The sequence below is a fragment of the Protopterus annectens genome, chromosome 17.part0 (genome assembly GCF_019279795.1).
Source record: "Protopterus annectens isolate FY-2018-M chromosome 17.part0, PAN1.0, whole genome shotgun sequence".
NCBI lineage: Eukaryota > Metazoa > Chordata > Ceratodontiformes > Protopteridae > Protopterus > Protopterus annectens.
The window spans coordinates 65,329,266-65,342,015 of NC_056751.1; the positions used below are offsets into that span (position 1 = coordinate 65,329,266).

General features: G+C 41.8%; 1 protein-coding gene across 1 annotated transcript in view; it reads left to right on the top strand.

Annotated features, from left to right (window-relative positions):
- DNAH6 (dynein axonemal heavy chain 6) overlaps nucleotides 1-12,750 on the top strand; it is a 5,071,261-nt gene that overhangs the window by 262,143 nt on the left and 4,796,368 nt on the right. The window contains exon 10 of the mRNA XM_044059309.1: nucleotides 3,238-3,299. Within this exon, the coding sequence (XP_043915244.1) occupies nucleotides 3,238-3,299 (62 nt within the window). The remainder of the gene's footprint in view (nucleotides 1-3,237; nucleotides 3,300-12,750) is intronic.

Consider the following 12,750-nt stretch of genomic DNA (forward strand, 5'->3'; position numbering starts at 1 on the left):
TTTTCATAACTAGCTTTGGAGGATTTTATGAGAGATCTCAGCTTCTTACTGAGGCTGACCAGGGAGTTCTTCCAGTCATGGGATTTTACTCTTTTTTTGCAACAGTTACTTTCTTCTGTTGTAGAGTTTGTTTATGGTAGGGGACCACCAGATTGGCTTCCTTTTTTTGGAGGATAGCATCTTGGTTCTGTTAGGGATAGCACGATCCATGCACTCGTGTAAGTACTTATAAAGTGCATTTGTGAAGGATTCAGCAGTCGTACCTGATTTACTGCATTATTGTTTGTTTTACTGAACTTTTTTGCACTTTAAAAGTTTGTTTTTGCTTAAATTAACTGGTAGGCTACACATTCAAGTGCGCTAGCCGATTTAAAGCATTTACTGTTGTTACTGTATCTATTTTCTGCTACTTTGTAAGAAAAAAACAAAAAACAAAAAAAAATATCCTTGTTTCCCGCCTTTACTGAACTAGAATAGTCCAGTCTTCAGGTATTCCTGATCTCTGGGCTATGTCATAGTTCCTGTGTTGCCCATATCCCTGTTTGGATAGGAGGAAGCTTCTTTGTTCACCAGTGGGAGTGGGGAGCTCTGAGCAGCCTATCTGTCCTTAAAGGAGTGGTTCCAGCCCAGTAACTTGTAGCTTATTGGCCATTTTGGGCCATTTCCTAGCTCTTTGTAACCCCCTAAGCCCGCTTTAGCGTGCTTTTGTGCGAATTTGCACATAGCACAGCATTGGGCAGTGCCGCTTAATCAGGTTTAAAGTATTCCCGGCTCCACAAAGTCTGCTCTTCATTTTTTTCCCTTAGAACTGCTCTAACTCTCAAGCTAAGCATTCTATTCTCAATCTAAAAACCCTGCACTCGCTCCTATAGGCATTTTGTATAAGTTAAGCACTTTTTAAATAAAAAAGCACTACATCCTCCTTAAATCCCCTTGAGTACCCTATCCCCTATAGGTCCTTTCTGATTCAGTTTCATAGCAGTTCCTTATACTATTCTGGCATGTTGAAAGGACAGTTGCTGGCTTCCTCTCCAATTCAGCTGGTGAATCTGGGAATCTTGAAGCAATGTTACAACTGCCTCATGTACACAGACAACCCTCTCCTCCTCCCAACAAATACAAATATATGTGAGAGATGCAACCATATAGCCAAACTTGAGGCTGAGCTCTCTCGACTCAGTACTGGCATAACCAGTCAGCAGGAGAAGGTAACCACACACACCACAAATCCAGTCTCACATAGACCTACCACAACTGCAAATCAAACACATAAACACACAAAAACATACTCGGAGGCTCTTAATAAAAATCTGCCAAAGCAGCAGAGACCTCCAAAGCAGACATCCAAGCAACCACTACCTCAAAACAAAACACATGCAACACATAATTCACAAAGTCAGTGTGCCAAACAGTCACAGCCCTTAAGGCTAAACAACATACCTGACACACTTGTAATAGGTGACTCTATAGTCAGGCACACTGACGTCCCACTCACCAGGCTGAACAAGGAAAAGGTCACAGTAAGCTCCCTGTCGGGCACTAGAATCCGCCACATAACACAAGCACTCAGGTCACTCCAAAGCAGGTACAAATATGACTGAGTCATTGTCCATGCTGGTGTGAATGACTTGAGACGTACCTCCCTGGACTACATGAAAAGAGACATAGAGGAGCTCTCTGATTATGTAGCCCAGGCCGGTATGACCCTGACCTTGAGCAGCATCTTACCCTCACCAAGAATGATGCCACAGCACAAAGACAAAATGATCAATTTTAACAAGTGGCTTAAGTATTGGTATCATTCTAAGGGGATCCAATGTCTGTCTGCTTGGGATGACATGCTCGACAAGCCACGCTGCTTCGCATGGGACGGCTTGCACCTGTCACCCCTGGGCTTTCGGATATTGGCAAAGGCTCTTGCCACCCCCATAGTGCCTTTTTTAGGCAAGGCTCAAAAGACAAACCCACCTCCCTAAAAAACACAAGTAAAAAGAAACTAAGGGTAATGCTGCTCAACGCCAGAAGTCTAAACCTCAAGATGCATGCTCTCAAAGCCCTCCTCAGTATGGAGAACATTGATGTCTGTGCAGTGACAGAAACCTGGTTCAAGGCTCCCGAGAGCACCCCAGCACTACCAGGTTATACCTCATATCATGCTTTTCAGCCCCAGAACTTGGACTGAACCACAAAAGGAGGGAGAGTATCCATATTCATCAAGGATACCCACACCTCCAGGTTAGTGGCAATGCACGAAGCATCGGAGACCATCCATGTGCAACTAACAGTGGGCAAAACCGCCCTCCAGTTTGTAGCATGCTACAGACCACCCTCTCAAACTCAGGAACCCCACTCGGCCTTCATAAAGACACTGGAGAATATGAAGGTCTCTACAAACACCATCATATTGGGGGACTTCAACTACCCAAACATAGACTGGGAGCATTACTCAAGCCCCAATACCCTAGCCCAAAGGTTCCTAGAATTCATAAACTCAAATGCTGTGGAACAACTAGTCACCTCTCCCACAAGAGGGGAAAACATATTAGACCTGATCATCACAAACATGGGGACACAATGCTCCATACCAGAAGTATACCCCTCTTTGGTAAGATCGGACCATAAATTAATCTCCCTGGAAATCCACATCCCGCCCCCACCCCCAGCACAGAAGACCACAGTGAAGAACTTCTCAAAAGCTGACTTCACACTTCTTAAGACCGGAATCCTTCAAGGCCCCCGGGCCAGTGGAAACTACAGCCCACTCTGCTGAATCCTTTATAAACGCATTCTATGGACACCTACAGGAATGCATGGATCATGCAATCCCAAATAAAACCAAGACCCATTCCCCCAAAGGCAGGCATCCTGTCTGGTGGACCCCAACCATTAATAAGCTATACAACAGAAGAAGGAAGCTACTACATGATAGAGCAAAATCCCTAAAAGGAAGGCATCTCTGATCAGTACTAGCAAAAAACTACAAACACTCATAAAATCATGAGAGAAAAATTGCACAAGACACTAAAGATAATCACAAGGCTTTCTTTAGTTATGTTAGAAACCTGAGTGGAAACTCCCAGATATGCTCAGAGTTAGTCCAAAATGACAAAAAATACACTGAACCCACAGACATTGCCAACAAAATAGCAGACAGGTTCAGTGCAAATTTCTCTCCCCCCTCTCCCCCAAAGGGACAAATATCTGTCCCAGCAGAGTGTTGCCTCTCTGACATCTTAGATGCCCAGGTGAGAGCCGCACTCTCCAAAGCTAAAAACACAGCATCAATGGGACCAGACGGTGTCCCGGGTTGCGTGCTACATGAACTCCAAGAAGAGCTAAGCCCACACATAAGGCAGCTGTTTAATCTCAGCCTTACTACAGGATATGTACCCAAAGAATGGCATACAGCAACAGTGGTCCCACTCCACAAAGGAGGTGCTTCTATGGACCCTGGAAACTACCGCCCCATAAGCTTGATGAGCCTGGTCTGCAAAGCTATGGAGAGGATCATTATGGAACTCATAAACAAAGACATTGGGGACCTACAGACACTGGACCCTACCCAATTCGGCTTTGTTAAGGGCAGATCCTGCCTCTTGAACCTGGTTGACTTCTTTGAAAACAGTCACCAAGGCCATTGATGAGGGTAAGGTAGTTCACACAGCCTACCTTGACCTTGCAAAAGCCTTCGACACCAATACCCCACTCGGGCATCATAGACAAGCTCTCCAGCTTAAATATAAACCCCTATGTCATAAGATGGGTTGCAAACTGGCTCAAGGACAGAACCCACAAGGTCAGAACTGCTGGAGCCATGTCATACTCTAAACCAGTCACAAGTGGCATCCCACAGCGCTCGGTCCTGGGACCTCTCTTGTTCAGTGTTTATTTTTCTGAGGTACAGGCTAACATGGGAGGATTGTGGCTGACCAAGTTCGCAGATGACTGCAAACTGGGCGCCATAATTGATTCTCCAGTGGACACAAGCATCCTTCAAAAGGGTCTCATAGAAATGGAAAACTGGTGCCAGAGCCATGGCCTTAAACTAAATGCCAAAATGTGTATAGTCATACCCTTTGGGAAAAACAAAGTGCCCACAAATTACCACATAGGTGGTAATCCATTAAGTACGGAATACGTAATTAGGGACCTAGGGACCCAAGTTGACAGTAACCTCTCATTTGACACTCACATTGCCAAAGTGGTTAGAAGGACCTTCTATATTGCCCACCTTATCATGAAGGGATTCACATCTAGATCGGGAGAGGTCATTGTGCCCCTTTACTCTTCCCTCATCAGGCCCATAATTGAGTACAATGCCCCATTTGGGATGTACCTTACCCGACACCTGCAGCAATTGGAAAGACCCCAAAAGTACCTCACAAAGAGGATCAAGGGACTCAAACATATGCCATATGCTGCCCGGCTAAAGAAACTCCAGCTCTACTCAGTAGCATACCGCCTACTCAGAGGCGATCTCTGCCTGACGTACAAGGCCATGTCCAACCCGGAATTAATGGACATGGTCCACCTCAGAAAATCCAAATCCACAAGAGCTACGCGAGCGAGAGATTTGAACCTCAGCACAGAAATAAATAGGACATTTTGGAGGGACAGATTCATAACCCAGAGGCTCCCTTCACTCTGGAATAAAATCCCAGTCCATGTTAGGCAGAGCCCCTCACTGACTCTCTTCAAGAGAAATCTTGACGAGTGGATGGGAGATCATAGGTTTACCCCGGGGGTCACTTCTGTGTCACTGCTAGACAGAGGTACAGTAAACTAAACCTTAAAATGGGCACAGTATACTCATTCCAAGGGATGGCGAAAGCCAAACACACTCTGGCTAAGCTTATAAATGCCCTAGGGCAGATAGCCTAGTATGAACCTATGAACCTATAAATATGGTACCATATCAGACCTCTTTCTTTCCCATATCTGTATTTGTTTTCTATACCTTTCAAAGATCTCTAGGTTTTTTTCTTCATATTTTTGGACTTCCTCTGCCAGTTAATTTTCCAAGCAGCCCAAAGTCTCTTTGTCTATGTAATCCTTTTCATGGATCTGTTGCATTAATGAACAGAAGTTTGCATTTAAGTTTTTGACAGTTTTTCTTATGTAAGTATTTTTCTTTCCTCTAATTTATCTCATAATCTTTTTGAATATCTTCTATCTGGAAATTCTGGGATTCTTGCATAATAACAGCAATAAATAATTTCTTTCTTAGTCCACTCTATCATCTTTCTGGCTCTTTTCTGGCTTATTGTTCATTCCTTTAACAACAGAGGGAAGGGGGTCTGGGGGTCATCCTATCATTCTACCCCTTAGCCTGACCTAACCCCATTGTAGGAATGTTTCCATGTCCTGAAGGTTCTACACTGTTATTTTTTCCAGTCCTGGCACCAGTGTGCATTCAAGGATTGAGCAATTTTTTATCCTGGAACTTGTGCACCCAGCTTTCTTTTTTTAATATACCTCTGTCTGTGATATATGCCATGCAAAATACAGTCTGTGTATCGGTGTTGTCTTCGTGATATTTTGTAAAAAAGGGTCTACCACAGGAGGGTACTGACTTCTTTTTTTTTTTTTTAATGGCATTTCTATTCCTTTTGCTGTGTTTCCTAATTCTCTATAAAACTTTTTTGGGTTAGCAATAAAATGCTTATTTTGTACATTTTCTTTATATTTATCTGCATATCTTCTAAGTTTTTCTACCTGTTTATAATTTGCTATAGTGTATGATAGGTCCTGGTCTGTACTGATACTGCGTATTCCTTTTATCATTTTTGTTGATCTGTTTCCTCTTCTGTACACTTCTAACAGTGACACTTCTTGTTTTAATTGCTTTATAGTTTTCTCTATTCAGTACTTCTGTTATGGCATCTGATTGGTCCACTTCCTTTCCCTTACTACCCCCTGTGTTTTTGTGGTAAGACTTCATCTGTTATTAATTTAGTTGCACAGTAATATATTCTAGTTACTTCTGATATATCACATGAATTTCTCTTAATAGTCTTAATTACTATTTGCATCTGTTTTATCAGACTTCTAACATTTTGTATGTTATTTACTTTCTGTAATCTGTTTCTTTCATCGATCTTAATATGTCTATTCATCTGTATTAAATCAAGCAACCCTTCCCTTAGATTATTTTCTTTTAAACTGAGGGCACATCTTGACTCTGTGTTTTCTGCAGGCATTCTACAAAAAGTTACAGAATATTTTCCTGTGACATATTCTCTTCAGCTGCATCCTGCATCATCTGTTGCTCTTTCATATGGGAACTCTTTGGCCTATCACTCCACAATATTGACTGTGTCAGGGTTGCTACTGTTTCCTGCTCCTTTCCTTGCACTGCAACTCCAGCTGAACTTTTGTACTGTTCTCCTACTGAAAGTTTCAGAGCATCCTCTTGTGGCAGGTGATCAGATGTTTTCCATTCCACCTCTTTCTCCTTAATTTGGGGACTCATTTTCCATCATGCTGTGATATCACCTGAGTTGGATTTTCTATACTAAATCTTTCACATTTCAGGGAATCCATAACTTCAGTTTCTATTTCTTTGAAATCTACATTATTAATCCTCTTTTCTACTGCCCCCTTTTTTTTCTTGTTTTATTGTGAAGTTTGTCATATATGGATCCTTCACCTGTATATCTCTTTAAATTTCTTTGGTGCTGCTTTTTTGTATCGATTAGTTTTGCTTTCTCTTTTGCATAAATATTGCACCATATTAAATCTCTTTTTCTTTGCCATGTCTATATTTCTTCGTCAGATGTCTCCTGCTCCACGTGTTTCTCCTTAATTTTAGCACTCATTGTTCCATCATGCTGTGACATAACATGTTTTAGACTTCCTACACTAAATTATTCACTTCACAGGTGTTCCATAACTTCAGCTTCTATTTGTTCACCTTCTTAGGTTCATAGGTTCATATGTAGGTACTAGGCTATCAGCCCTAGGCCCTATACAAGCCTAGCCAAAAAGGTACCCTAGCTTTTGCCACCCAAGAAAAATATTTTCCTGTACCCCTGTCGAGCAGAGCCACAGAGGTGATCCCCAGGGTGAATTTCCTATTTCCCATCCAATCATCAAGATTTTTCTTTAAGAGTGCTGATGAGGAGCTTTATATGATATAGACAGGTAGTTTGTTCCAGAGTATGGGAAGTCTCTGGGACAGGAATCTATCCCTCCAGCTTGTTCTGTTTATTGTGTTGACAAGGTTTAGGTCCCTAGATCGTGTAGCTCAGAGGGATTGGGATTTCTTTAAGTGGAGCATGTCCAACAGCTCTGGGTTTGACATAGCTTTGTATGTTAGGCAGAGGACGGAGTAAAGGTGGAGTTTTTTGAGACGGTCTGTGTAAGGCATCTGCTTGAGGCCAATAAACATCTTTGTGAGGTATTTCTGCGGCCTTTCCAGTTGTTGTAGATGTCTTGTGAGGTTCATACCAAAAGGGGCGTGTTGTACTCTATAATGGGTCTAATGAGTGATGAGTAGAGGGAAACAATGACCTCTTTTTTCCTGAATGAGAAACCTTTTGTGATGAGGTGTGCCACGTAGAAGGATTTCCTGACTACTGTGGCGATGTGATCATCAAAGGAGAGACTACTGTCCACCCGTGTTCCTACTGTCTCTTGTCACACTTTCGGTGTTAAGTAGACTACCACCTATGTGGTAGCTCATGGGTACATAGTTTTTACCAAAGGGAATGACAATGCACTTTTTGGCATTGAGCTTGAGGCCATGGCTTTCACACCAGGCATCTGTCTCAGTGAGGCCCTTTTGTAGGATGTCCACATCGTTAGGAGTTTCAATTATGGCTCCTAGTTTGCAGTCATCTGCAAACTTTGTTAGCCAAAGACCTTCTCTGTTAGCCTGTACTTCAGAAAAGTAGATACCAAACAGGAGAGGACCCAGGACTGAACCCTGTGGTACTCCACTTGTCACTGGTCTGAAGTCAGATTTGGAGTCTGCTGCTTTCACAGTGTGGGTTCTGTCAGTGAGCCAGTTGGCAACCCATCTTGTGACATAGGGATTTATATCTAGTTTTACCTAGTTTAGTGAGTTTATCTATAATTCCAGAGTGGGGGATGGTGTCATATCCTTGGCGAGATCTAGATAGGCTGTCTGAACCACCTTACCCTCATCTATAGTTTTGGTGACTGCTTCAAAGAAGTCTATCAGGTTTGGGAGACATGATCTGCCTTTTACAAACGTGAACTGGGTGGGATCCAGAGTTTGGAGATTACCAATGTCTTTGTTTATAAGTTCCATGATGATACATTCCATGGCCTTGCAGACCAGGCTCGTTAGGCAAATGGGGCGGTAGTTCCCAGGGTCTGTGGTGGCTCCCCCATTGTGGAGTGAGATAACCGTCACTGTGCGCCATTCAGTGGGCACAAAGCCTGAGGTGAGGATATGATTTCATATGGTGCTTAGTTGGGGTGCCAGTTCATTCTGAGTTCATGTAGAACGCAGCCTGGGATGTTGCCAGGTCCCATGGATGCTGTGTTCTTGGCTTTGTAGAGTGTGGTTTTTACATGTGCAGCCGTGATTACAGGAACTTTGCATTCTTCTGGCACAGAGATGGGCCCTTTAGGGAGTGTGGGGGGGGGTAAAGTTAGCACTGAACCCATCTGCCAGAATGTTGGCAATATCAGTTGGTTCTGTATATTTAGTGCCATTGTGCTATAACTCAGAGTGTTGCCATTGAGATCCTTGACATAGAATGCTTTGTGATTGTCTTCAGAATCAGTGTCGATTTTGTTTTCATAAATAGCTTTGGAGGATTTTATGAGGGATCTCAGCTTCTTACTGAGGCTGACCAGGGAGTTCTTCAAGTCATGGGATTTTACTCTTTTTTTGCAACAGTTACTTTCTTCTGTTGTAGAGTTTGTTTATGGTAGGGGACCACCAGATTGGCTTCCTTTTTTTGGAGGATAGCATCTTGGTTCTGTTAGGGATAGCACGATCCATGCACTCGTGTAAGTGCTTATAAAGTGCATTTGTGAAGGATTCAGCAGTCGTACCTCTATTGTCCATCTGCATGGGTGTTGTGAGGTTTGCCACTTCTGTTTTAAGAAGCGTGAAGTTGGCTTTGGAGAAATTTTTTACGGTGGTTTCCCTAATGGGGGTTGGGGGAGGGATGTGCATGTCTAGGCTGATTAGCTTGTGGTCGGATCTTACCTACAAGGAATTGACCTCTGGCGTGGAACACTGATTGCCCATGTTGGTAATGACCAGGTCTAGGATATTGCTGCCCCTGGTGGGGGTGTGGATAAGTTGATCCAAGGCGCTGGAATTTATGAATTCCAGAAAACGTTGAGCAAAAGAATTGGTGCATGAGTAGTTTTCCCAGTTATTGTTGGGGTAGTTGAAATCACCCATTATTAGGATGTTGGCTTCTACCTTAATATTTTCCAGTGTATCAAGAAATGAGGAGTCAGAATTCTGGGGCATGGTGGGGGATCTGTAGCAAGTTACAATTTGGATTGCGGTCTTGCCCAGAGTTAGTTGCACTTGGATAATCTCGGATGCATTATGCTGAGCAACTAGCCTGGAGGTGTGGATATCCTTAATGAATATGGACACGCCTCCACCTTTAGTGTTTCGGTCTAGGTTAGGTGGCCGAAAGGTGTGGTATGAATTATAACCTGGTAATGCAGGAGTGCTCTCTGGAGCCTTGAACCTAGTCTCTGTCACTGCACAGATGTCGATATTCTCCATTTTAAGGAGTGCCTCGAGTGAATGTATTTTGAGGTTTAAACTTCTAGCATTCTAGCATTCTTCTTTATTAATCTTCTGTTCTATGTTCCCTCTTTGTGATCTTGTTTTTTGTATTGTGGAATGTTCCATATCTGAATGCCTTTGCCGACATTTCTTTTCAAATATCTTTGGAGTTGCTTTCTTGTATTTATTAGTTTGGCTTTCTCTTTTGCATAAATATGGCACCATATCAGACCTCTTTCTTTCCCATATCTGTATTTCTTTTTTATACCTTTCAAAGATCTCTAGGTTTTTTCCTTCATATTTTTGGACTTCCTCTGCCAGTTCTTTTTCCAAACAGCCCAAAGTCTCTTTGTCTATGTAATCCTTTTCATGGATCTGTTGCATTAATGAACAGAAGTTTGCATTTAAGTTTTTGACAGTTTTTCTTATGTAAGTATTTTTCTTTCCTCTAATTTATCTCTTAATCTTTTTGAATATCTTCTATCTGGAAATTCTGGGATTCTTGCATAATAACAGCAATAAATAATTTCTTCCTTAGTCCACTCTATCATCTTTCTGGCTCTTTTTTGGCTTATTGTTCATTCCTTTAACAACAGAGGGAAGGGAGTCGGGGGTCATCCTATCATCGTACCCCCTTAGCCTGACCTAACCCCATTGTAGGAATGTTTCCATGTTCTGAAGGTTCTACACTGTTATTTTTCCAGTCTTGGCACCAGTGTGCATTCAAGGATTGGGCACTTTTTTATCCTGGAACTTGTGCACCCAGCTTTCTTTTTTTAATATACCTCTGTCCATGATATATGCCATGCAAAATACAGTCTGTGTATCGGTGTTGTCTTCGTGATATTTTGTAAAAAAGGGTCTACCACAGGAGGGTACAGACTTGAGGATGAATTAACTTCCAGCAATACTACTCTCCTTTTCTTGCTAATTTAATGATCTCCATTCGGACCCCTTTCCCCAACAGTATCACTACCAACATGACACTTGATCTCACTTTTGTAGCTGATATAGGGTATTGTTTTGTGAGAGCAAAGTATTCAGTGTTTTATGTTTAACTCTTATTAGTTATTTAGTGTTTTGTGATGCTCTGTTATTTGTTCTATCATTTGTGAGTTTTCAACATGTCATAGTATAGCCAGCAAGCAGTGTCTTTCAGCTTATCCCAGTTAGGGGTCTCCACAGCAGATCTCTGGTCTGCAAATTGATTGTCAGTGAAGTTTTCATGGTGTCGAGTTGCCAGCCCGGTGCCCAACCTTCACAGAAGCCACACACACACACACACACACACACACACACACACACACACACACACACACACCTGCCTGCATGTCTTTAAAATCACTGGACCGCAGGGAGGACATGTAGACTCTGCACAGAAGGCTCTCCAGCCAAGACTCGAACTGGAAAACCTCTTGCAGAGAAGCGATAATGCTATCCACTGCATTACTGTGGCCTTATCAACTTTTCATGGTCTAATTATAATTTTATATATATATATATATATATATATATATATATATATATATGTCACACTAATGCTTTTTGATGATGTGCAACAAAGTCTAAATGGTCACAACAAAAATTTTATATATATTGCTGTCTAGTGCTCTAGTACTTTGTCTGGCAGTTGTCTTAGAGGATTTGTTAATGAGCCCTTTCCTGTGGTCCAATAGTACAAGGTTTCATTCCCTCAGCCTCCATTGCCTAACTGTCTAACTCTGAGCAAAGTTACTTAACTAGACACCTCTCCTGGGCTGAGTATGAAAAAGGTCCATGGAGATCACTCCTTTCCCCCGAAAAACAGGTACAAATAAGTAAATGCTCTAAGAAGCATGTGGCTGCTCTGAGGTGCTCATAAGTTCACAATTTTCAGCTTGGTCAATAAGCACCCATTGTTTGGCGAGAGTGGCACAAGCTGTGATGGCTCCATAAATCTAACCTTCTTTACTTTTTATTTTTTGTAATAGCATTGTGTCCACTTTCTTCCTTAAACAATTTGATTTAGCTGCATGTAGTTATTCTGTAATAGTCAGTATAGCTCTCTATAGATCACCCACTTAGTTACATCGTTCCATAAACTAGCATATTATAGCTAACTATAGATGTGATATTGTTAATCTTGCCTTTATTTTCACTTGTGGGTCGGATCCAATCCATTGGATCCATCTTGGCCTTTTTCAAAAGCTCGAGGCCTTCAGCAAAGCTTGTGGGCACTTTACCTTACCCCTTATGCACTTCTCCAAATCACCCAGATCTAATTTGCCGCTCAGGAAAAGACATGGTTCTTTCAGCAAGCTCTGGGCTAAGTGAAGCTTTATTTATATATTTCTAGTTATTCTTACCTATGTTTTTTCTCTAATACTTATTTGATAGTTTCCTTACCCTTTTATGTCCATTTTAGTTAGAGGATGTTCTTTCTGGCTGTGAGTGTTGTTCCCTTTTATTACCTTCCCCCTCCCCAAGTCCGTTTAAGTTAGAGGACGTTTATGTGCCAGGATGAGTGTTGTTCTTTCTTTCTCTCCCTTTCTTCAACTTCTATTTAAATTAGAGGACATTCTTTATCTTCTAATTAAAAAAAAAAAAAAAAAAGTAATAATTTCCTTCATTCTTTCAACGTATCTTTTTAGTTAGAGGGTGTTCCTTTGTGTGTTTGCTTTGTTTCTTTAATTCACTTTATGTAGCTGACTTAATTTTTGGAAAATGTCTACAAAACAGGAAGGAAAACCCTTGGGGTTTAAGAAATGTGAGCAGTGTGGAAAAGATGCCTCTGAGCGATACACACACTATATATGTGTATTGCTTGGGGTCTTTACATCTCCAAGAGTCATGCTGTAATTGTTATGGAGTTAACCAGAGGGGTGTTAGGGAATGCAAAAGTAAACTCATATTGAAAGGATTGCTTAAAACTCCTTTTTCTGAGGCCATTTCTTTAGAGTCCTCTAAATCTTCTAAATCTGATAAGTCTGACAAAGCACAAAAAATACCTAAACTGTCTGCTCCTACATATTCTTTGGAGC